General features: G+C 54.7%; 1 protein-coding gene across 8 annotated transcripts; it reads left to right on the top strand.

The window, feature by feature from the left end:
* The first annotated feature begins 693 nt into the window (after positions 1-693).
* On the top strand, positions 694-24893 carry FBF1 (Fas binding factor 1). Of its 8 annotated transcripts, none has more exons than XM_046674859.1 (30): positions 694-776; positions 2007-2092; positions 2942-2969; positions 3728-3769; positions 5020-5113; positions 5745-5805; positions 6365-6415; positions 8211-8352; positions 8866-8943; positions 9557-9676; positions 10009-10147; positions 10275-10408; positions 11213-11312; positions 12446-12925; positions 14060-14158; positions 14501-14589; positions 14759-14817; positions 15644-15799; positions 15940-16040; positions 16168-16374; positions 17115-17222; positions 17305-17444; positions 17532-17650; positions 18564-18686; positions 18773-18958; positions 19441-19617; positions 19700-19837; positions 19923-20040; positions 20975-21090; positions 21775-24892. In XM_046674859.1, the coding sequence occupies exons 2-30, from the start codon at positions 2090-2092 to the stop codon at positions 21856-21858; spliced, it is 3492 nt and encodes a 1163-aa protein (XP_046530815.1). In that variant the 5' UTR covers positions 694-776; positions 2007-2089; the 3' UTR covers positions 21859-24892. The 8 variants fall into 8 exon arrangements, with proteins under 8 accessions (XP_046530815.1, XP_046530818.1, XP_046530816.1 ...); XM_046674862.1 differs by lacking the exon at positions 694-776 and adding an exon at positions 784-806; XM_046674860.1 differs by lacking the exon at positions 694-776 and adding an exon at positions 788-922.
* The last annotated feature ends 536 nt before the right edge of the window (positions 24894-25429 follow it).

Here is a 25429-nt window from a genome sequence, read left to right as displayed (position 1 = left end):
GTTACCCATCCCTGACTGGACGCTTCGTCCGGGGTAGGAGTAGGGAGGAGGTGCACGTGGCCAGAGCGTGGGTCGCGGATGGACGGCAGTGGCTCACCAGCACTACTTGGCCTGCGAGTAAGCCAAACCACTAACTCCCTTTTCCTTTGTAAAACTGAAAAACCTGTAATAAAATCGATAATTAACACAAGTGTTATACGTGTCTTTGTTGGGTGACGGTATTGGGTTTCATCATGGCTTCGCTGCTTTGATTTTCATGACAAAGGTCACGGCCATTTCCCTACGCTTTGGTGTGTGGGATAAATACATAATTATGGTTTATCGGTCCTCCAGTCTTAACACGTTTCTCACGCCCCCAACCCCGCCCCGAGTCAGCCCTCGGAAGAGTGCTAGAGGAACTTTAGTGTTTGGTCTTGGAGCCCAGGCCCCAGGGAGGATGGGGGGAAAAGCCGCCCGGCCTCGCAGCCCTGCACCCGCTTCCTTAAGGGGCGTTGAGGCAGCTCCTAGCAACGCGCTGAGCCGCGAACAGAGGTCCGGCCTCGACTAACGGCTGCGGAGGGGCACCCTGGGAAATGTAGTTCTTCTCGGTGCCCCCTTTTCCCTTGGCTCCCGCAGGTGAGCGGGCCGTGGACCTACAACTCCCAGGATGCCTCGAGGCTCGCCTTTCTTCCGGAGGCCGGCCGACTGAGAGATTGGCACCCCCGGGGCTCCCAAGCGGGAGGCCTGAGCGAGCTGGGCTCCAGCGGATCCGGGACCAGCGGTCGTGGCTGGGACAGGTCTCACCGGCTGCCCCTCCGCGGGGAATGGCGCGTAACCCGGGCGATTTCAGGGGCTGGGAGGATCGTAGGCTGCGCTCGGTGCCCAGATGCTGGGCGCGCGGAGGGGTGATGCATGGAGGGGCGCGGAGTCTCGGGACAGAGAGGTGACTCTGGGAGGGCCCTTGCTAAGGGGTGGGCTCGGGATTTTTAGATGCCTGGCACGGAGTTGGCCAGACAAATGGCAATGACGCGATGGTACTCTGTGGCCCTGTGGCCTTTGCACACCTCTGAGAAATTCCCGCCGTCTGGGAGGTGGGACCGGATGGATAGGAGATGGCAGAAGTTCCTGGATGTGTCATGATGCAAAACATGTTTGGACTTGTAAGTCGTGAAAATTGCCATTGCAGAGAAAGAAACAGAGCGGCTCCTGTACGTAACCCAGCTAAACTTTGCATTCTAATAACAGGACAGGCCAACACTAGAGAAATAGAGACGGCCCCCTCAGACTCCTTTCTTCCAAGGCATGCCAAAGGTCCGTTTTGGTAATGTTAAGGAGCGAGAGGGAGAGAGTGATCATTCTGAGGAAAACAGTTCTCTGTTAATGGGGTGAGTCGGATTTACAGTTAGTGTGAAGGGAAAATTTCCACCATCCGTGAAAATAGTGTCAAGGAGTAACCAGTGCTCACATCCGCTCTTTGTGCTGAATGCTGCCTGGAAAGTAGTCATGGGCATTGCCTGGGAAGGTGTATTGACCATAGTGCCTGGCACCCACCTCCTTTCTGAGATGGTACCTGCCGTCTCCCGCATCCAGAGTCAAGGATGAGGACCACTGCACTGTACCCGAGTGATCTTGAGGCCTTGGCAAGCTCATTAAGTTACCCAGAGCACTTTGCTTCTCATCTGAATTGCCTTCCCTGTAAGGAACTGTTAATTTATGGAAGTGGGAAAGCTCCATCATTTTTTTTTTTTTTTGAGGAAGATTAGCCCTGAGCTAACCACTGCCAATCCTCCTCTTTTTGCTGAGGAAGACTGGCCCTGAGCTAACATCCATGCCCATCTTCCTCTCCTTTATGCGTGGGACGCCTACCACAGCATGGCTTTTGCCAAGCAGTGCCATGTCCGCACCCAGGATCCGAATCTGCGAACCCTGGGCCGCTGAGAAGCGGAACGGCCGAACTTAACCACTGCGCCACCGGGCTGGCCCCAGCTCCATCACTTTTAAGCAACTACTTTAATTTTCTGCATTAGGGAGGATGAGCCCGATGTGGGCAGAATTCCAGTGATCTGGACAGCACTGTGAAGGAGCCACAAGCAGCCTCCAGAGCACTGAGATGGTAGGCAGAATGCAGAGGGACGTGTGGAAATGTGAACCCGCTCTTACCCCCACTCCCACCCCCAAGATCTTGACTGCATGGAGTACTTGGGGGGTGGGTGACAAAGACCAGGATGTGGTCACAGAAAAGTGTGATGAGAAGTAGAATTGACGTCAGACATCTTATTAAGCAACGAGCAAGCATTTCTTCTAAGCCCCTGAATGGCCAGCTGGAAGCTTTTTTTTTTTTTTTTGAGGAAGATTAGCCCTGAGCTAACTGCTGCTGATCCTCCTCTTTTCGCTGAGGAAGACTGGCCCTGAGCTAACATCCATGCCCGTCTTCCTCTACGTTTTTTTTTTTTTTTTTTTTAATGTATAATGCCTACCACAGCATGGCTGGCCAAGCGGTGCCACATCCGCACCTGGGATCCAAACCAGCAAACCCTGGGCTGCCGAAGCGGAGTGTGTGCACATAACTGCTGCGCCACTGGGCCAGCCCTACTGGAAGCATTTTTAAGTGTCTCTCACTGGTTGAGGAGACGGGGACATGCAATAGAGGAAAACTTTCCCATTCATATTACAGCCTGGCTGGGAGGGTTTGCATGTGGCATCTGGAAGTCAGGGAAAAGGAGACACTTCTGCCTACCTGACAGCACCCACAGTGGCATCCATTCTGGCTAGTGGAACTTTCCCACACTCTGGATGAGTCTGTTCTCAGAAACTCTGGGCAAGCATAATGGGCTTCTGTCTGTAAATGCCGTTGGCGCTCCTTTTCCTCTGGTGACTCGGCAAAAGGCAAAACAGTTCATTCTGCATTCTTGGTTTCAACGCTGTTGGATTTTGTTAATGTGATTTGTTTTTCCCATTTTAGGCACCAAAGACCAAAAAGGGATTGAAAGGTAAGTGGAGAGATGGAACATCACCCTTACGCCAAAAATAATTTCCCCACTTTGGGTCCAAAAATAACTTTGTTGTGTCTGAATGTTGTTGGTATGGGTCTTGCTGATTTCCCCATAATTTCGTAGGCAGCTTTGGTCTTCCTAGGGGACTCCTCATGCTGCCTCCTTGGCCTCAGAGTAATTTCAGAAATAAACTGGGGATGGGACTTGAGAAAAAAAATCCTTCTCGTTGGGCTCTGTATCCAGAAGCATACGGTTGGGGTTACGGGTGGTGAAGGCACTTAAGCTGGATGCGAGACCTCATTCAGGACTCAGACTGGGTTTCCCCTACATGCCCCCATTAGAAAGTGGCTGAGAGGGGTCCCAGAGGGAAGGGTGCAAGGAGGCTATTGGTAGGAAAGAAGCTTGTATGTGTCTAGAAATCTCGGACGCTTTTCGCAAAGAAGCACACTGGGCTTTCTTCAGAGCCTGGAGACTGGTTTGTTGGCCAGTGTGTCTCGCAGATTGTAGGTTCTCCTGAAAATCTTCACCACCATCCTTTGAGAAAGTTATTTTCGATTTCTACCCTGGGGCCTTTCCACAAGGCATTGTGACTTGTTGCCAGAGAGAAAACATCTCGTGGCCAGTGAAGAGAGAGCCAAGCCTAGGCCCCCACATCCGAGAGCTCTGAGGTCCCGGGGCAAGGTCCCAAGATGTGAGGCTTGTAAGGATCGTTCTTCTTTCCTCCTGGGGTCATGATGGCTCCTTTTCTCTTCCAGGCTCCATAGATGATGTCCTTGGTGGCCTCCTGGGGGATGAGAGTAAGTGCCCCTTCCCCAGAATCCCTTCATTTAGGCGGCATCTTCTTTTTTTTTAATTGAGATATAATTCACGTAAAATTCACTTTTAAAGTGTACAATTCAGTGGCTTTTAGTATATTCACAAAGTTGTACGACCATAACCACAGTCTAATTCCAGAACATTTTCGTCACCCAGTAAAGAAACTCCACGCCCATTAGCAGTCACTCCTCATTCTTCCCTCCCCCAACCTTAGGCAACCACTTATGTACTTTCTTTCTCTATGGCTTTGCCTAATCTAGAAGTGTTATATAAGATGGAGTCATACACTATGTGGCTTTTGCATCTGGCTTCTTTCACTTACCATAGTATTTTCAAGGTTCATCCACACTGTGGCATTCCTTTCTATGGCTGGACACTATTCCAGTATAGATACTCCATATTTTGTTAACCATGCATCAGTTTCGCATATATTTTCAGTTCTTTGGTGTATAAACCATGGAGTGGAATTACTTGACTATATGGTAAATCTACGTTTAATTTTTAAGGAACCACCAAACTATTTTCCACAGCAGTTGCACCATCTACATTCCCACTAGCAGTGTAAGAGGCTTCCGATTTCTCCACGTCCTTGCCAAGACTTGTTATTCTCTGTCTTTGATTATAGCCTTCCTAGTGGGTGTAAAGTTGCATCTCATTGATGTGCATTTCCTTAGGCTAATGATGTTGAGCATATTTTCATGTGTTTATTGGCCATATGTATATCTCCTTTGGAGAAAGGTCTCTTCAGATCATTTGCCTGTTTTTTGATTGGGTTGTTTCTCTTTTTACTCTGGAGTTGTAAGTGTGCTGTGTGTATTCTGGATAGTAGTCCCCTATCCTGTATGTCCGTGTCTGAGGAGCAGGGCTTCAGGGTCATGCTGAACTCACCAGGGACAGCAAAGCCAAGGTTCCCCCCGTCTGGCCCAGAAGACCCCACAGAGCACCAGCCCACGCATTCCAGCCAACCACTGGGCGGTGGAAGCGTGCTGTTCTTCCTGCATTTCCCTGGGGCGGGGCGGGGCTCTTCATTTGGCACCAGTTGGCATTTAGGGTTGACTTCCTGCTTGGAAATATTACTGCCCCCTTCTCCCATTTGGGACCTGCCTATGGGGCCAGTTTCCTGCCTCCAGACAGGCCTTTCTTTCAGTAGGAGGGTCCGGGAGACAGCTCAGTGGGGAACTTGTCATCCTGTTCACCTTGATGGCATCTTTCCTGTTTTCTCTCTTTCCAGTGACACCACCTGACAAACCTGTTGAATTAGCTTCACATGCCAGAGACGCAGCAGGTGTAGGTCGGGCGCTGCCTTCCTCAAGGGCTGGAACAAAGTAAGCCCAGGACCGGCTCGGGTGTCCATGACCCATTTCAGTCCAAATGCTCCTGCCTCTCCGCCCCACTTTCCACATACTTTGGGTCCCATTTTTAGTGTCACTAATGTTCTCCTCCTTCCCTCATCTCCTATTCAGTGAAGGAGCCTGGGAGAGAGGAAAGACAACTGAACTGGAGGTCAGAAGTCCTGGCCTCCAGCCCTACATCTGTTGCTTACTGTGTGACCTTGGGCGATTCCTGAACCTCTGAGTCTCAATTTTCTTAGCCTCAGAATAAGAGGATTGGCCTAGATCATGATTTTCAGACTGTGTTTTTTCTTCTAAGGTTCCTTTGACAGTTGAGAGATAAGGAAGGAGCTTTGTGAGCCTTCTGCCCCATCTTTGTTTTAGCTAAACCAGTTCTGTCTCTCTGGCCTACGTGTTGTTTTTGTTTGTTTTTAAAGGGGCTATACTGCTTTTAAAAAGTTTAAAATCACTGCATTAAGTGGCCTGTGAGATTCCTTTTAGCAGCCCTGCTCTCCTGGAGAAGCGTCTACCTAAGTTCCCTTGGGCTCTCTAAGCCACTCTTCCTTTCTTAGAATTATCTCGTGCCCTGGGGATGGGGGTAGGTGCCTACTCCGCCTCTTTGCAGGTCCCTCCTGGAAGATGATGCCTTCAGCACTATGGCAGGCCCTGCAGGAGCTGACGCTGAGGTGAGCCAGCCTGTTCCCTACTCCCCGCTCTCTCCTTATCCCCAGAGACAGTGAGGTGGGTGTCCTGGCCGAGGGGCTGCTCACACAAGGGTTTAGAAGCCCTCTCAAAGCAAGTTTGTTCTTGAAGCACAGCAATACCTTAGGGCTGCCAGGTGGACCCAAAGCAACGTCCTTATCCTTCCTACCAGCGAGACACGCTCCTGCCGACTGCTGGGGTCTTGGTTGTTGCCTCTTAACTGTGCTTCCCCTAGTGAACTCCACAGCTGTGACTGTGGCTGTCCAGTCGCATGGATGGGAAGTCGCGTAACGTGAGTCCTGTGATAGAAGTGGTCTTTCCAGTTGGGAGGAATAAAAAGTGGCAGCACTTGCTGGGTTTCCACAGCTGGGCAGGTTTGACTTCAAACCACGTACAAGCCCCCAGTGAGGGCGGACCCTCCTATTTCCGCCCCATTGGGTGACCTGTGCTCCTGCCCTAGCAGAAGCAGGGCAGCAGGGGCCCAGAGCCCTGAGCTTTGTGAGGCCTTGACTAATGTGCAACCTTACCCTCCTGTGGACTTAGGTTTCAGACATCTCCGATGCAGACCCGCAGGCCTTGCTCCAGGCCATGAAGGTAATGAAGCAGCTCAGACAATTCTGGGAGCCAGGGGTGGGGTATTGATATTTCATGCCATGCCTTCGTCTCCCTCTGATTTCTCCTTTCACGGTTTGTGTTTCTGAGCCCTTGCTAGTGCAAGAATGGAGCTCATCCATGAGCTGGTGCCCTTCCTGCCCCTCTGGGTATGAATTAGTTTTACAGGTTTATGGAGATTCCCACCCAGAGACACAGTCATGCCACAGGCCTCTGAAATGGGGCCGGCTCCCACCCAAAGACTCACCTGGGTCCCTCCACCCCACCACTACCTAGGGAGAAAGAGGGAAAGTGTCTCCCCGAAAGCCTGTTCTTAATCTTTCTGCATATTTCTCTCTACATCCCCTGCCAAGTCCACTTTGGTACAGCTGTCCTCTGGTCAGATCAAGCCCCAAGCTAATCTTCACAACAGAATTTTAAGACATAAATTCTGAACGGTTATAAGAGCATAATCTCTCCGTGCCTGGGGAGCCTGGCTGGGTCTAGAGCCTGAAGTGGCCCTTTGTTCTCCCCCTGGCTCCCTCCAGGCGCACCCCCCTGCCTGACCTCCACCTCATGTCCCTCTGGTTAACCACGTTGCCACCATCCCAGGCCAAGCCTGAGCACTTTCTTTCAAGAGGAGCCCTAAAGATTTGGGGTCTGTCCCCTTCTTGGCTCCAAATCATCTTCTTTAACCTCAGCTTAAAAATCACTCTTCCCCAAGGCCACTAGCTAGGACCCCTTGGCATGACCCTCGAGTCCTCTGACTCAGTTTTTTTTTTCTTTTTTGTTGAGGAAGTTTCGCCCTGAGCTAACATCCATTCCAGTCCTCCTCTGTTTTGTATGTGGGTCACCGCCACAGGATGGCTTGACATGTGGTGTGGGTCTGCGTCTGGGATCTGAACCTGCAAACCTGGGCCGCCAAAGCAGAGTCCATGCAACTTTAACCACTCAGTCATGGGACCAGCCCCCAGGACTGAATTTTTGGTAGTGACTTTGAGTCTCTCATTCCAGAACCATGAGTAGAACCCGCATCCCACTCTGCTTGCCTTTGGCTCAGTTTTCTTTCCTAACTCATCTTTTTTCTGAAGTTTTCTCATTTCCTTTGTTTCCTCACAATTCTGTCCCTGGGGTGCCAACTACCGTCTTCAGATCTCATCCCCTTCTCAAAATCATCACTCAGCGTGTCTGTACTGAGGCCTAGTGGTGACCAGGGTGTCCCTGACTGCCTCCCTCTCCTGGCTTGGTTCCTGGTGGTTTTTAATGTCATCATCATAGAACATTCAGGAAGGATACTCTTGTCACTCTTCTACCTCTAATCACAGTTCGCTTACCCTGACAGGCAGGCTAAGGAATCCAGAATTTTCCTTGGCTTTGGCTAAAGGGTCCCCTCACTGCCTGGTGCAGTCCCTTTGGAAGTCTGCAATCTCAGGGTCCTGCTGTTTTGTTTCCACTGCACACAGCTTCAAAAGTTGCTAAGCCTTTGTGAGGAGCTCTGAAAGCAGGTTTTAGTAACTCTCTCATTGTAGCATTAAGGCAGCAGCTGCTAGTAAAAGCCAGTAGAGGTACCAATCCGAGACCATTCGGCTCATCCGAGACCAACAGTGTGGAGACTTTGTACTTTGGCCCTGCCTCTGCCCTCATTCTGTAATCCTGTCGAGTCAGTTCCCCAGCCCAAGTCCCCATTTGTCCCCCATGGAGAGGAAGGCACTATCACCACCAGGCTGCTCCAGCACGAAGGCATTTAGCAACCACCAGCTGAGCACCTGAGAGGATTCCTCCCACCTCACTCTTCCAGGATCTGGACGACATGGATGCCGATCTCTTAGGTCTGAAGAAGTCTAATCTAGCCTCTAGCAAAAGACCTGCAAAGCTTTCGGGGAAAGAAGAGCTGCCTAGTGATCCCAAACCTGCTGGCATAATACTAGCCAAAGAGAAAGGTGAGTGGGAGATAGCTCCTCAAACCTAGGGACACTTTGGGACATGGAAGATGCTTAGAAGGGAGCTTTCACGTCCTGTGGGTTTTCCCTGCCTGGAATGCAGAGGGCAGGGGCTCCCTGTGCACGTGTGTGTGTTTGAGTGTTTGTGGTGGGGGCGGGGACAGATTCAGCCTCCTGCCTTCCTAGAGCCGTTCCAGTCCCTCTTAAGTCCGACATGGCAGTTCCTGGAAAAGCCGTTTGAGTTAAATTGGAGAATTTTATGGTAGCCTGTGCATCTCCCAAATGCATGACTCTGGAATGACTTGTGACTAGGGGGCAGGAGGTAGCTTCCGGACCACGTCTCTGCCCGCAGCCTCTGTGGGAACTGGGGAGGTATAGACCCAGCCCATGGCCATCTCCACGGCCTCGAACCCTCAGCCCCCCAGGAAGAAGTACACACCATCCCAGCTTGTGTGGCAGAACCTTGGCCAGGAGACCCGATTCGTGACCTTGCCTTCCCTCTACTTCCTGCAGGGGACGCCATTCCCACCAAGAAGCCACCTCCCTCTCCCCGCAGCTTTGGCCATCCGTACAGGAAGTTTTCCTTTGAAGGTACCATAGGCCCTGCACCCCACTTCTGGGACACTCCAGTTTTGAGAGTGGAGTAGCCTGGGTAATGCTTGCTTGCTTGTCCGAGGCCAAGTCACTGTGTGTATCAGACGAGGAACAGAGACAGCTGGTGCCACTGATTCAGTTCCTCATGAATTCGGGGAGGGACTAAATATGTTGCGTTGGCCGGGATATTTGAGGAACTTATTTACAAGGGCTTTGAAGCCAGACATCAAACTGGAGATTTTATGAAGTATGGGAGAAGTTCCCTTTCCCTTCATGAACGCACACAAGTATTTTACTTCTCTTCTGATGCCTTGGGGACATTTCCAGAAGGCTGTGCAGACAGCAGAGTCTGGAGGCCCATGGGTGAAGCTGGGACAGTCACACTGGACCGCAGGCCCAGGGTCGCTACCCCGGCTCCCTCTCCCCTTGCCAAGCCGGGGCTGTCGGAGTCCCCCTTACACAGGTCCTGGCCTCTGGGTGCCGAGCAGCTTGTTTATTATCAGACCAGCTAGACTCTCCACTGGAGAGAGAACTCCCCCACGCAGCACGAGGCTTATTCTACTGGACAAAACGCTGAAGTCTGACCTGTGCTTTCCCTTCTGGCCGTGAGACTTGGAAGACCCATTGGCAGGGCTTCTTTCCGATGATGAGGGAGGAAGCGCCAAGAAGCCGCCTAGGACAGACAGTAAAATAGCTTCCGAAAAGAGCCCAGCCCCAGTCAGAGATCAAGGTAGGAGGGTGGGTGTTTCTCGCTCTGGGGCAGATACAGTTGGCGGCAGGCTGGCTGAACTTTCCAGTGCAGAACCAGAGACCCCACCAGGGCGGGGACCACAGGTCTAAGATCCTGGAGCAGAGACTGTCAGTCTCTAAGAACAGGGAGGTGGGGTGCATGAGCCTGGGAGTGGGGTATGGGGAGTCGGGTCCCGTGGGCAGCCTAGACACGTGTGATGCCCACTGTCCCACCCATCAGGGTTGCAGAGAAACAGCCCCCTGAATCCCCTCAGATATCAGAGTTGAGGGCAAGAAGGCTGTGGGCATTATGCCCTGTGCTCTGTCTTTTAGGTCCCTCTATTCCTCTAACTCCTGGGGACACCCCCATCCGACAGAAAGACGAATTGCTGTTTGACGATGGGGATGACCTCATAGCCACACTGGGGTTTGGAGACAGCCCCAAAGCAGAGAGGAAGCCGACGGGAGACCAGTAAGGATCGTTATGAACGGAGAGCCCTGGCCAGGCTGCTGCTTCAGGGAAAGCTAGTTGGGGGTATAGTGTGGGCCCCCCGGAGCCCCTCACATTCACCCAGGCCGCCCTGTGTCCTGGCCTACAGGGAAGGGCCCCGCCCCGCTCGCTCCAAGCTGGATGAGCTGCTGGGTCGAGACACTGCCACCAAACTCCTGGCCTGCCCGGGCAGCGGGGAGCACAGAGAGTTCAAGCTGGACAAGAAGTACCAGAGGCCTCAGGGTAAGGAAGCTTGTGGGGCAGGGGAGGGTGTGGGGGGCTCCCAGAGCAGATTTTTATCACAACCCATAATAAATAAATTTTACATCATCACACACACGTAATTTTGTTTTTTATTTATGTGCTGTTTGACTTAATAAATACATTGGTTGTGACTCATTTCTCAACCTGCTAATAGGTGGCAGCTCACAGTTTGAAAAACACTGCTCTGGACCAGTGTTTCTCGAAGCATCAGCCCACAGGCCGTCTGTTGAGAATCATTCTTGTGACACGTGCTGCTCACTGGGCCTCACCTTAAGCACGTCTGGGGCACGGCCCCGCTAGCGCGTTTTTAACAGCAGCCCCCCAGTGACGTTCCGAGTGCGGGAGTCGGAGACATTGAGCTGCCGCTCAGCTGCTCGCCCCAGCTTCCTCCAGAGCAGCTTCACCTGTACTTATCGTACATGTAAAGTGGCTAATTCAGCCCTTTTCAAACAGTTCTGCAGCCACAAAAGAGTTTGACTCCCGTGCTCCAGATCACAGACTCCTTTCTTTTTTTTTTTTTTTTTTGAGGAAGATTAGCCCTGAGCTAACATCTGCTGCCAATCCTCCTCCTTTTGCTGAGGAAGACTGGCCCTGAGCTAACATCCATGCCCATCTTCCTCTACTTTATATGTGGGACACCTGCCACAGCGTGGCTTGACAAGTGGTGCCATGTCCACACCCGGGATCCAAACCGGCGAACCCTGGGCCGCTGAAGCGGAACGTGCGCACTTGACCGCTGTGCCACCTGGCCAGCCCCCGGATCACAGACTCCTTAATTCACAGACAAAGAAGATCCCTGGGGTGACGAGGACTTCACCTTTGGGGCCTATCAGCCCACCCTGGGCTCCTCTGAGGGCCGGCAGTCCCGCCGGCAGTCAGTCAGGTAAGTGGGGCCCGCAGGGAGCTTGGAGACAGGTTGCCCACCGGGAAGACAGCCCCAACCTTCCCCCATCCCACCGACAGTCCTGTGTGGGAGGCCACGGCTCTAGGGGGGCCACTAGGCTCTGCAGGGGGGTCCCGAGGGAAGGGGGAGGTTGCCCAGTCTCACTAGTCCAAGCCAAGTGGTGGAGATGGCCCCGCAGGATCCTGGTCCCAGAGTCTGCTCCCGGCCTCCTCGGAAAGAAAAGGAGAAGGTGGGCCCAATTCTGCCTGAAGCCCTTTGAAGCTGTAAATGGCTGTGATGTCGGTCAACCTCCCTGAGGAATATCTAGTCCCAGGGTTAGCGGGACTCTTAACCTTTGGCAGTGGGCTCTCAAACCCTGCCCCCCAGGAGCGCTGCCCTGGGATCTGCCGTAGTGATCCTGCCAGCGGTCTCATCCCAGTTTGCAACAAAACATTAAATTAGTGGATTGAATTTTCTGAATTTGGCGTTTTTCTCCCAGTGTATATTTTCAAATTTGTATTTTGAAATAATTTCAAACTGGCAGAAAAGTTCTGAGAACAGTATAAAAAATTCCCTCCCAGCCTTTGCCCATACCCAGTGGTTGTTACCGTCATGCCACATTGGCTTTATCAGCCTCTCTTTCCATCTAAATGACCCTATATACACATGGGCATTTGTTTCCCAATCTCAGTCTATTCTTAAACCTTGGAACCTGCTGCCACTGGCCAGTAACACATATAGGCAATGGCCAAATCAAGGAACAGGTAGGAAAATGACGGTGGCTGGAAAACCTAAAACCACTTCATCCGCCTGCTGTTCCTCTGGATGTGTGTCCCCTGGTTGTAATTTGGTCCTATTCTCTGTGGATGGAATTGTGCCCGGTTCACGCGATGGAATTCAAGATGTCTGTGTTTCGTGCTTCTACAAACAGCTCGCTGCTGCTCTGCTGCCTGAGCTGGTGCGGGCGCTGTGCTCGCTGGGCCTCAGGCTGGCTGTGCAGAGCCCCTGGCCATTACAGACTCCTTGGTGTGGGCCTCATAGTCACCCCCCAACAGTGGAGAGAAAGGCCAGACATGGGGCTCTTGGGACAGGCTGCTTGTCCTGCCTTAGACCCCTTCCTCTCTGTCTTGAAGTAGGTTCTTAGAAGAAGGTGGCACAGACCCCAAGGGAGAACCAGGCTCCAAACAGAGCCCCCCAGCAGCGTCCAGCCCCACCCACACCAGGAAGGGAGGAGCTGACTGGTTGGGCCTCAAGGACGACGACGACTTGGACCTGCTCCCTCCCTCTCCCACCAGAGAGGCTCAACGGGGAGGCTCAGCACTGTCTACACCCTCAGTACCCGCCCCTGCGAACCAGTATCCTGCCCCAGGCCGGCACTCTGCCCCAGCCGGGCTGCCCTCCTCCTCGCCGGCAAAGCTGCCAACTAAGGGTGCAGGTTCCCCTGCCAAAGCCAGCCAGCCTTCCCAGCTGGGAGCCTCTGAACAGAAAGAGGAGGAAGATTGGCTGAGCCATGCCTTGTCTCGGAAGAAGTCCCAAGGTCTGGCCAGAGAGGAGCGCACTGTGGCCTCTAAGGGCCAGAACTTGGAGGCAGCAGGCCACCCCCCTTCTAGAAGGTGTGGGCTTGGGCTGCAGTCTCTAGTGGAGGGGGCACCTGGCCGGGCTGTAGGGGGCCAACCTCAACTATCTCGATGCCTCAGTCAGAAGCGCCGGCTCTTAGCTATGCTTTTCTCCCTCTTTGGGTGCTGTGGAGACAGCGTCTAGCTTTCCGCCTTGACCCCAGTGCAGACATGAGGGGACCGGGGGTCTGTTGACACTCACACCCGGACTTCTACGGGGACAGGCACTGACTTGATCAGGCAGGAGATGGTACCCTGATGTGACACACAGCCATCGTGGTGCCTCTGAGCAGGGGCTCTGCTCACAGTGCCCTTGGGCTGGCAAAAAACCCAGTGTCCAAATCATTGGTGCTTCTGCTGGCCTGAGCTAGAGTAAATGACGCCTGTGGGCGTTGAGAGTCATTCGTGCTCTTTGGGAGTGTTAGAGAAGACACAGTGGCTAAGAGGCGACTCCTGGAAGAGCCCCAGAAAGGTGATCCTGTGGGGCAGGACAGTGAGTAACCTGAGGGCAGGAAGGCAGAAGAGGCTGCCAAGGGCAGGATTGTCCAGAGGAAGTGGAAAGATGCTGTGTGGCCAGAGTGACAGGGAAGGGAATGGACAGCCCAGGGCCATCACCCAGCCCTGGGGCTGTGTGAACGAGGAGGGTGGTTTTTGACCTGGGCCCAAAACCAAGGTGAAAGGCCCCTCACTGACCCCAAGAGCTGAGAAGGGAGGCGGGAACAACAGACAGGAGAGGAGAGGAGCCCAAAGGGCAGCCAGACCTGCCAGGAGAGTGAACAGAGCGTCAGTCTAAAACTGAGAAGCTAACTGGGCCAGAACGAGGCCTTGGACTTGAACTTAACTCTGGTGCCTATAACACGTCTATTATTGCTCCTTGGACTGTTGTCAGACAGTCAGTGTCCATTCACTGTGCCCCAGGGGGCACTGAGGTGGGAGGGGGCACTGGAAGTCCAGGGTCTCAGACTTGGGAGGAGAATCCCCAAGACGGGATGGTGGGAACAAGAGGAGGGCCGAGGGGAGGCAGGAAAAGGAACAGCCACATAGCTTCAGGCTTGGGCCTTGTCCTGGCCCATCTTCGTCCAACCTAACCTGGACCTTCTGCCATCTTCACTTTACTCTTTATTTCCTCAGCCAACCTGTTGCCAGCAATCCAGGGCTCGAGCAAGCAGCTGCTGGAGGGACCTCAGGAACAGCAGCAGAAAAGCCACCTGCCAGGCCTGCGGCCATGGGGTATGTCCACAGCCAGGGCTGGGGATCCACGAGAGGCATGGTAGGGGCCGGCCCAGGCTCCTTCCTTAGAGACCACCACAGCTATGCTGGGCTCCGACTTGGTCACTTTGGTGTGTGGGACTCAATACCTCGTCTCAGGCCCACTGACTAAGGGGACTTGAAGTGGGTTCCGTCTCCTTTATCCACCCGAACCCTCACTCTCAGTGAACTGCCAACACCGGGCCTGTCCAGTCCATGATTTGAACCTGATGTTTCCCTTTCTGCCCATGCCAGCCTCCCTTCTCCCCCTGTGTCCCACATAGAAAGCTATTTACCTTGCCACCCCCATCCCTGTGCCCTCAGGTCCCCTGTGACTTGGAACCAGGCCAACTTGGCCCTCCGTGCAGGTGACCCAAAGAGGGCAACAGCCCCTGGAGACCTCTCCGGCACTGGTTTGTTTTCTGCTTTGTTTGGGGGGGTTGACTCTGGGTAAGGGGGAGGCACTTCGAGCTTCCTTCAGGGCCCCTGGAAGACCAGTGAAGCCAGACTCCCCGAGCACACACACAAAACCTCGGGGCCTTTCTGCGTCGCTTCCTCAGTTCTCTGCTGTTGATTTTTCAGAGCCTGCTGTTGGTTTCCCAAGCTCCCAGGAACCTGCGGGGCTTTCTGTGCCCATCCAGGTAGGGCAGGCAGACAAGCAAGTATAGGTCTCGGGGCTGTGGGGCAATTCCCGTGGCTCAGAGGCAGCAGCAGCACTTTGACCTGACAACCTGCGAGGCAGAAGGTGTCATGATGTCAGATAGCTCACCCTGGTGCGCCCCGCCAGCATTTTCCTAAACTCCCAGGCAGAGTTGGGTACTAATTTGCCAGAACCAGCAGGGAATTAGAGTTGGCACCCAGGTGGGGGCAGGGGGAATGCTCCAGCCGGAAAGCAGGGCTGCAGATGTTTTGTCATTCTGTCTAGAAAACCTCCTCCATCCTTGCCGTCCTCCCACTGCACCTCTGTCTGTTTCCCAGATGTGGCAGTCACCTCTGACCCCTAGGCCTGAGGAGACCTAGCCCCACAGGAGCATGTCCCCGGTAACCAAGAAGTGCCTTTGGAGATGGGGGATGGTAGACAGCCTGCAGGAACCAGAGTAGCTATCAGCATTTGGACTTCAGACCTGACGGAAATGGCCAGTGTCATAAACTTTTGTCATAGCTAAGACTCTGCTGGCATTTGGCTGTTTGTCTAGGAATCTGGAACCCCTGCTGGAGAGGATGTTGGTCTGAGGGAGGGAGGGGGACTCATTCTCCTAACCAGACCTGAAAGGGGAGGTACAGTGACTGCGTGATTCTCCAAGGCCTTGGCCTTGGCCTCTTGGTGTCACATCCTTGTCCCTGTCTACAGCCACTGATCAGGCACAGGGCCTAGGAGGTCCCGTGAGCAGAGGGCCAGAGGTAGCTGAGCTCAGCTGAGTCCCTGTCCCCTACCTAATCTGGAACATATCTCACCCTCTCCTACAGTCCCTGCTCCCAGAGTCACTGGCACGGAGCCTCATGCCGGGCACAGAATACCAGAAGCAGCTCCTGGCTGCCCAGGCCCAGCTTCAGAGTGGCACTGCTGAGCTCCAGGCTGAGCTGCTGCAGAGTCAGACCCGGCTGGCAGAGCTGGAGGCCCAGGTGAGGGGCAGAGGGGCAGCCGGCTGTGGGGGCAGGATTGAGATGGGATGGTGTCACTCTGAGGGCTGGAAGGCTTCCCTAGGCAGTCTAAGGGACCCCGTCTCCCCTCCCTCCACACTGTCCTTCCTGCCGCCTCCTAGGTGCGGAAGCTGGAGCTAGAGCGAACCCAGCACAGGCTGCTGCTGGAGAGTTTGCAGCAGCGACACCAGGCAGACCTGGAGCTCATCGAGAGTGCTCACAGGTACCCGCCACTCCTCCTGCCCAGGCTTCCCGCAGTTCATGGCCTGCCTCAGCTGAGGCACCTTGAGAGGCCCTTCAGGTGGCCGCCCTTGCCTTCCGAGCCCCATGGCTGGGTGTCCTGTTGGCAGAAGCCGCGTCAAGGTGCTAGAAACATCATACCAACAACGGGAAGAGCGGCTGCGGAGAGAGAACGAGGAGCTGTCTGCCCAGTATCTGTCGCACTGCCAGGAAGCCGAGCAGGCCCAGGCCGAGCTCACAGCCCAGCACCAGCGGCGCTTGGCGGCCGCCGCGCAGGAGAAGGACCAGGAGATGGAACGACTCCGGGAGCTGCAGCGGTGAGGGCGAGGCCCAGCGGCAGGCGGGCAGGGGGAGCTGGCTTCAAGAGGGGCCAGAGGAAGCTGATTCCCGCGAGACCCCAAGCCATGGCTCAACGGCCTTTGAACCAAGGCTTGACCCCTTCCCTTCCAGTGAGGACCGAGGCGGAGCACATTGACCCATAACATGCCACGAATTGGGGGCCACCACTCCTGCTGAGGCGGGGAGGGAGTACCCGCAGGGCCCAAGGGGTCACTGGCTGTTCCGGCAGGGCCTGGCAGCAGCAAGCACCCTGAGGGCTGATGAGCACAGGTTCCTCCACTGTCTCCTGGACCTCTCAGTCTAGTGATGGGATCGACCCCAAGAGATTTGCACTGTTATGCCTGCTATGTCGGTCTGGTTGCCTTTCTAGATGAGAGCAGAACTAAGGAAGGGTCCGTAAGGGAGTTGGCTGATGAGGGCAGAGCAGGCCTTTTAGCACTGCACAGATTGGCCAGACGCGAAAGGGTTGTCGACACCCCTGCCTTTCCTCTGTGTGAAGAGTCCTTTGCTGAGTAACAGAAGGAATGTCCGCCTTGGAGAGTGGGTGTAGCACTGAGGCACCAAGACAGATAGGCAGAGGAGCCAGGGAAACTGGCATAGCACGGGAGGAGGGGCCCCCAGAGGCACGTTCCTCCCACGTGGAGCTGCCCTGTGTTCACTGCACCAGCCCTACTGGTCCTGCTGAGACGGGCCCTCTCCTTCCTCCCCGTCCCCTCAGGGCCTCCATCCTGGAGATGCGCAAGGACCACGAGGAGCAGCTGCGGCGGCTGAAGCTGCTGAAGGACCGGGAGATCGACGCCGTCACCAGTGCCACCTCCCACACACGGTACGGGTGCTGTCCTGGCCCTGCCCACCCCGAGGGGGCCGTGCTGGGGTCCCCAGGCCCAGGTGACCCAGTCCTCCCCCAGGTCCCTGAATGGTATCATCGAGCAGATGGAGAAGTTCTCCAGCAGCCTGACTGAGCTGTCCTCCCGCGTGGAGGCCTCGCACCTCACCACCACCCAGGAGCGGGAGCTGGGGATCCGGCAGCGGGACGAGCAGCTCCGAGGTACCCAGTGGGCCATGTGTCCCTCCCTGCTTTCCCATCTTGGTGGGAAGATGGGCAGGCAGTGAGCGCCCTGTGGGCCACCCCCAGCACTGCAGGAGAGGCTGGGCCGGCAGCAGCGGGACATGGAGGAAGAGCGGAGCCGGCTCCACGAGGTCATCGGGAAAATGGAGGCACGCCTGAACGAGCAGAGCCGGCTGCTGGAGCAGGTGGGGCCCATCCTCCTGCCAGCAGGGCCTGTTTCCCGCAGAGCACCCCAGGGAAAGTCAGCAGTGCTCTGACCTCTCCTCCTCAGCCTCGGGACTCTCCTCTGAAATGTCTCTCCTGTCCCTTCCTGCCTCTGCAGGCTCCCAATTCCACCCCCAGAAGTGCTCTCTGCCTATGAGCTGCACATCCCACTTTCCTTCCTGTCACTCGAACCTGTCACATCAGCTGATGCCTGTGACATTGGGAGAAATGTTCTTGCCTCCTGAGCTGTAAGAGATACATTTTCAAACTCCCTGTATCTTTCATATATAAAAGCAAGCTTTATTCTTTAAAAAATACTTTTTTTTGCACTAGGTTATGATACATTTCATTGAAAAACATTAAAATACAGGAAACAGTAAAGAAGAAAATTAAAATCACCCACTAGCCAGAGATAGCCAGTGATGACACACACATCCTGTAGACAGTATCAATATGTAAACAGATGTTTTGCTATCAAGAACCGTGTTTATCAGTCCCTCATTTCGTGACTATTAAGCCCCTGCCCCCGCGTCCCCTGACACACACACAGTCTCACACCCACCCTGGTGCTCTGCCTGTTGGTTGACAGGAGGCAGGCAGGCATCGTTGGCGATTCAGGAAGCAGCAGCAGTTCTTTGGCCCTCTGGAGCCACCCCTGCCCCACTCCACAGCACTTCCCGAGCCGTCAGCTTAGCCTTGGTGCACTTAATCACAGTCCAGGCCCCGCAGTCCTCAGGCACCCCTCCTTTTGCACCTTTCCGGAAAGGAGCTGTCTGTGGCCTCGCATGGAAGACGTAGGTGGGTTTGCACAGCTCCTCAGGGAGCAGTCAGGCCTAATGGCAGCGAGTGGAGTTTCGAGGGCGAGCGTGCTCTCAGCCCTGACCCGGCCCACAGGAACGCTGGCGGGTGAGTGCCGAGCAGTCCAAGGCGGAGTCCGCACAGCGCGCTCTGGAGGAGCAGAGGAAGGCCATGGTCCAGCAGGTCGCCATGGAGCGGGAGGAGCTGGAGAGGGCCAAGGTGAGGCCAGCCACACCGTGTTCAGCTGCTCTCTCTGCCCTTACGCCCAAGGATGCTCACTCCGTGTCCTCATGCCCTCGTCCCAGAGTGCCTTGCTGGAGGAGCAGAAGTCCGTCATGCACAAGTGTGGAGAGGAGCGGCGACGCCTGGCAGCCGAGTGGGCTGAGTTCTCTGCTCAGCAGAAGCTGAGTAAGGAGCGGGCCGAACGTGAGGCAGAGCGGGTGCTGCAGGTGGACACCCAGCGGGAGGGCACCCTCGTCAGCCTGGCCAAGGTAGGGCCCAGGGCCACAAGAACCGCGGGAAGCCTGGGCAGCCCTGCCCCTTCCTTCCCCGGCCCTCACCATCTGCTCCTCCATCGGGATGCCTCAGCTCAGCAAAGAGCAGAGCAATGACGAGAGTATAGGAATTAAGATGACAATAATCATGTGAGAATAACAACTTGTTTTTATTGCCCTAGGTGCTTTATATACATTTGCTCATTTGATTCTCATCATGTTGCATGACTTAGGTATTCTAGAAATGAGGAAACGAGTTCAGAGAAGTTGAGCCCAGAGTTGAGGGGCAGCACTGAGACTTGGCCACAGGCCTCTCTGGCTGGTCCTAGGACCCCCTTACTCCACCGCCTCCTCCCAGAGTCAGGGTGGAGCCGAACCGCAGCAGCAAGGCAGGGCGGGCCAGGGGAGTCCTCGAACCCTGAGCAGCGCCCACTTGAACTCCCAAGAGGAGAAAGCAGTGAAGGCTTTGCCATCTCCAGGAGCAGGCAGAGCTGAAGATCAGGGCAAGCGAGCTGCGGGCCAAGGAAGACCAGCTGGCAGCCGAGAGGGAGGCTCTGGAGCGGGAGCGGCAGGAGCTGCGGCTGGAGAAGGAGAGGGTCAGCGCCGCCGCCCTGCGCACCAGGCTCCGTGCCGAGGAGGTGGAGAGCATGAGCCAGGTGCCAGGCAGCTGAGCCCTGGGTGTGGCAGGGCCCTGCGCTGACCCTAGCCAGCCCACTGACCCAGGCGGCCTCCCCACAGGTGGCCTCGGAGAAGTATGAGGAAGGGGAGCGGGCACTGCGTGAGGCCCGGCAGGTGCAGTCAGAGCAGCAGGCCCGACTACGGCTGGTGCAGCAGCAGCAGGAGCAGCTGCGGCAGCAGGAGCAGCACATGCATCAGGCAAGGCTCCTCCTGCTCTGGCTCCCCCCACCCCTGCCAACCTCCCCAGCCTCCCACCCTCACAACTGTCCTGCTCTGGAGACAGGAGCTTCTGAGTCTGGCCCAGCAGAGGCTGCAGCTGGACCGTGTCCGACAGGACCTGCCCTCTGGCCCCGTGGGGCTGCTGCCCAGGACCCAGGACCCCGCAGCCTCCCGCCTGAGTGGTAAGTGGCTCCAGAGGATGGGATATTGGATCAGCCGGCCCCCTGGACAGGGCAATGCCAGGAGCATCCTGCCCTCTCCTCCCACTTCTCAAGTGATAGGAGTCAGCTGGGTTTTAAAGTCACCTTATTTCTTTTTCACACAAGTAATGCATGTTAATTATAGAAAAATGAGTCAGAAATAGAGGAGGAAAACTACTGAAAAATAGTCTTTTTTTGTTTTGTTTTTTGTTTTATTTTGCTTGTTTTTTTTTGAGGAAGACTGGCCCTGAGCTAACATCCGTGCCCATCTTCCTCTATTTTATACATGGGATGCCTACCACAGCATGGCTTGCCAAGCGGTGCCATGTCCGCACCCGGGATCCGAACCGGTGAACCCCAGGCCACCGAAGTGAAACATGCACACTTAACCACTGCACAACCGGGCCGGCCCCAAAAATGGTCTTTTTAAAACTATTTAAACTCCACTCTCTAGCAAGAACCACTTTTGACATTTTGGTGCATATGTTTTTAAAAACAAAATTGTGATTGTATCATATATTGCTTGTGCCTTGGTTTTTTTCATTCAGAAATGTACATATGGAACATGTTTTCATGTCAGTAATTAAACATTTAACCATAATTTTCAATCAGCATGATTTTCCATTATGAGGCTGCTCCTTATTTTTACTGCTTCCCTGCTGAGTGACTTGCCAATAAGATAAATAGCACCTCAGTGGCAATCTTTGTCCTGACATCTCTGCACCTTTGCCCAATTATTTCCGTTGAGTAAATTCCTAGAATAGGAGTTGCCAGGTAAGATCCCATGAGCGTTTTCAAAGGCTTTTGAGTGTTGGTGGATGTGCCCCCCGCCCCGCAGTGGTATGAAGGCCCTGGGGAGACAGCTGTGGCCATCCTGTTCTCCCATTGACGCTTCGGTCCCCGACTTTCTCCTCAGCCTTTTCAGCCATCATGGCTCCTGCTCCCACCCCTCAGTACAGCCAGCCGCCGGCCAGCCTGGGCCCCTCGTACCTCCACGCCAAGCTGGTGCTGCTGAAACACACAGCTGAGCAGGTGAGTGTCCCAGAGCAGAGGCTGGCCCCAGCCCAGGCCTGCCCGCTCCCTGTAGACCCCTGTGGTCCTCGTGTTCACAGTGATGATAAGCAGCTCAGGTCAAAGGCAGGAAGGAACACATCCTGGCCCCGGGAGGGCTGAGCCCAACCCCAGGAGGAGAAGAGTAGTACGGATTGCTAGGTGAGCATCTCTGAGACCTGTTCTCTAGGCCAGGTTCTGTACCAAGCGATTTGCAGGTATCATGTCAGTTGAACCTCACAATAACCCTGTATTCATATAATGATAGCAGTTGTCACTTATGGAGGACTTCCTGGGTGCCAGGCTCTGTGCTGAAAGCTTTATGTGCATAATAAGCCTTTCCCCTCCCACAGCCCTCCAAGGTAGGTAAGATTATCATCTCCAGCTTAGACTTAGAGAGATGAAGTCATCTGCTAACGAGAGGCCTCGCCAGGACTGAGACCTACTCTGTCTCACTCAGTGTGCATGCTCTTTCCTTGCCCCGACTGCATGCCAGAGCCAGGCAGAGCCAGGGAGTAAGTCGGGAGGGACCCCCAAGTGCGGGCTGGCTTGGCTAGCACCGAGAGGTCCTCCTCACTCTCGGTCCTGTGAGCCAGTGTCCCTGTTCACAGAAGCGGGTACAGGAAGCAGCCAGGGGGTGACTGCTCACCCAGCTCTGCCTTTCAGGACCGCGACTTCTTGGAGGATGAACAGTTCTTCCTGGAGACCCTGAAGAAAGCCTCCTACAATATGACATCACATTCAGCCTGAAGGGCCTTGCTGCCTCCGTGGTAGAGGCCACAGACCTGAGGACTCTCTCCCACTGCCCCGCAGGCCGCCAGCTCTGGGGAAGGGGTGCCCAGGGCCTGATTACAGCTCTTCCTGCAGACGGGGTGCAAGCGTTCTTTCTGAGCGCTCAAGCCCGTGGCTCAGGCAGGCAGGTGCCCCTGTGCCTCTAGGGCTCAGGGCACAACAACCTCTGCGGAGACGCGACACCGAGAGTATCAGCCCTCCAACACTGTCAGCCACAGCTTTGGCTTTCCTGCCCACAGAGGTCCAGCCCAGATCCGAGGGGCTGACTGGGCTCTGTGGATCCCTCCCCTCCTCGTCTTGGCGGAGGGTTTGGGGATCTTTGTTCTGGGCCTCTTCTGAGGGATGCCCCGAGCAGCCCCCTGCCCTCCCTGCAAGAGACGGCACAGGTCTTCTCCCTGATGGGGACACAGAGTTGGGCCACACATCTGAAGGGCCTTCTAGCCTCCTGGCCAAGGAAGTGGGAAGTGTTGCGGGGGCAGTGAGCTGCCATGCCCAGCCAAGTTCTGTCTCGCAGTCTGCCCTGCCGTTGGGACTCAGCCAGCCCTTCATGCGCTCAGCTTGCCTCACGCCAAGTCCCTGCCCCGTTCCCAGCTGCCTGAGGCACTGATTAGCTCGCACAGACACTGACCTCATTGGCTTCTTCTAAGAGACTCCCCAGAGGCAGGAGTGGGGGACTCTGGGTGACGGTGGGGGTGTGGGGAGGGACAGGAGAGAAGGCTTCTGTCTGTGCTGTTCACCTGCCATAGCTCATCAGAGTTTGTACTTAAAAATGTTTGCTCTGTAGCACTGTATTTGCTGTACAATTGGCCGGGACCCTCCAGCCCTACAATCCCCTTGCCTGCTGCTGGACCACAGCCAGGAGAAGGGAGTGCCTATCACCCCTGCTTCACAGATGAAGAGACAGGCTCAGTCTCAGTAATCTGCCCAAGGTGGCATAGCAAATACCACAGCCTGGGTTTGGGTTCTTCTTGGGCAGATCCCAAAGCCCCAGGCTCTCAGCCACATCACTCTGCTGCCTCCTTCTAGAAGGGCATGCTATGCACAGTGCTACTGTGAAGTAGATGTCCAAGCTGCTGCCTGGGTTGGTGCCCACACTGAGGAGGGAAGCATCAGGGGTCCCAGTAGAAGCCTTGTTGAAGCTTGGGATTCGGTCCTTCTCAACAGTCGCTCTCTGAGTTCCCACCTGTGCGAAGAGCTGGAGGGTTCTAAGGATGGGCACAGTCTGGGCGCCACTGGCACTTAAGCAGTCACCCGACAGATGTGTGGGTGATCGCAGCACATGCTGGGCGGGTGCAGCGAGGTCCCCAGGGAGCTTGGCCTTCAGGACAGAAATGAGTTTAGAATTAGGGAGCAGGTCCTTACAGCTGGGTCTATCTTGTGGCAGAGTTGACCTTTTATCTTCAGGGCAGTGGGTATTCACTGAAGGGTTTTAAACAGGGTGGGGCCATATTTGCATTTTGGAAAACCCATTGTGGCTGTGAGTGGAGGACACATCCGAGGGAGCAAGATCGGGGAGAGGGAAGCTGGCAGAAGGTTGCTTGCAGAGGTGCTGGGGAGGCTGAGGACAGCAGTGTACCGGGTGTGGCAGTGAGGGCTCACAGGAAAGCGACCCCACAGGACCTGGTACCTGACATGGAGGGCCAGGAAGGAAGACATGTCAAGGAGGACCCCCGGCTTTCTGGCTTAGGTAACTGGGTGGTGTCACTCAGATGACACCAGTGCCCATGAAACAGCCAAGTGGAGACGGTCCACAGGCACTCGGTGCCTGTAATTGCTCCGTCACTGTCCCTGGCAGTGTGGCAGGTATCTTATCCCCTTACATCAACTTTCTCCCGGGCCGCGGAGGTGGAGGGCTGCACACAGGCATGAGTGTTGCGTGTCTGCTGGTCTTTCTTTTTCCCTTCAAAATTATGATCTCAAAGTCAGAACCCAGATGCTTAATTCAGTTGCCTGTAGAGAGAGAAATACTGGTGGAAAGTAGCAATGATGAAAGCCTGGCGGGGCCATTACTTCCAGTTTCAAGAGTTTTGTTTGTTATTTGCTTCAAGTTGATAAGTGTGGGAATCCGTGCAGGGCCTTTCAAACAAAGTCCAAGCGAGCCCCACACTTAGAGCGTTCTGGCACAACGAGAGAACAAGAACATTTGTAAAAAGTGAGGACTAATGGGGAAATAAGAGCCACGTGGTGGACCTGCAGGACTCTGCCCCCAGAGGGCCTGTGTGCCTTCATTTTTAGAGGGGTGGCCTGGGTGGGTGAGGCACGGAGAAGAGGATTCAGAAACAAAAGGTAAATAGGAAAGGAAGCCAGGTGCAAACACACGCAGAACACTGAGAAGCTATGAACCCTGTTCTGGGCACAGTCAAGTCTGCCCACAGCCTTCAGTGCTGCCGGGCATTCAGGAGTGTTTCACAAGTCAACAAGCAATGCCTCCTTAAGGGCAGCACTGGGTCTCACTGGCCCTAACACATAGTAGTTGCACGCTGATGGGTGAATTGGCAGTGATGGTAAGAGGTTTAGCTATTTCGCTGCTGTTTATGAAAAACAAGTTCAAGGTGTGGCTACTTCCTGCTGGATGGAGAGCCGCATCATCCCGTTTTAGTGTGAGGGTCAAACTTCTGCTAGTACCAAAGCAACTGACTGGTCACTAGCCCTTGCTTGGGACATCAGGGAAGGCTTCCTGGAGGCACCACTCTCCAGGGGCTGAGAGGTAGTCAGGCCACAGGAGGAAAGGGGAAGAGTGGAAGGCAGAAGTGACAGCATGTGCAAAGGTCCTGTGCCCCAGGGAACAAAGTGCTGAGTAAGTGGTTTGGTGTCATGGAAGCTTGAGTTCAGAGGGGCCAGAGTAGAAGGGGGCCAGATCACCTGGGGTACAATATCTATCTTGTTAGAACTGGGTTTTAAGAGCAACACATCCCTGGAAGGGTTTAGGCAGACATTGTCTTTTTTTTCAAGACTGGCACCTGAGCTAACAACTGTTGCCAATCTTCTTTTTTTTTTTTTTTCCTGCTTTATCTCCCCAAATTCCCCCAGTACATAGTTGTATATCTTAGCTGCAGGTCTTTCTAGTTGTGGCATGTGGGACGCCGCTTCAGTGTGGCCTGACGAGTGGTGCCAGGTCCACACCCAGGATCCCAACCGGCAAAACCCTGGGCTGCTGCAGCAGAGCGCGCGCAAACCTAACCAATCGCCCCGGCTGGCCCCTAGGCGGATATTGTCTTAACCAGTCGCTTATGCTGCTGTGTGGATAATGGTAAATTGGAGGTGATCAAAAGCTAACACATATACCACAGGGAGTGCTTTATGTATGTCCATTCATTTAATCCTTCTAACAACTCTGCGAGGGAAGCACTATTATTACTTGCTTTTTTCCAAATGAAGAAACTTTACAAGGCGACAGAAAGGTCACAATCTGGAATTTGAACCCAAGCAGCCTGACTCCAGCATCCGTGCTCGCACCCCCTCCCCCGCCCATGCTGCTGCACCCCTGGGGGGCTCAGGATGCCACCCTCAGGGCCCGGCCGACTGCTCC

Source organism: Equus quagga, chromosome 11 (genome assembly GCF_021613505.1).
Source record: "Equus quagga isolate Etosha38 chromosome 11, UCLA_HA_Equagga_1.0, whole genome shotgun sequence".
NCBI lineage: Eukaryota > Metazoa > Chordata > Mammalia > Perissodactyla > Equidae > Equus > Equus quagga.
The sequence above is the reverse complement of the archived record's forward strand: the minus strand, read 5'-3'. Positions and strand labels throughout refer to the sequence as shown.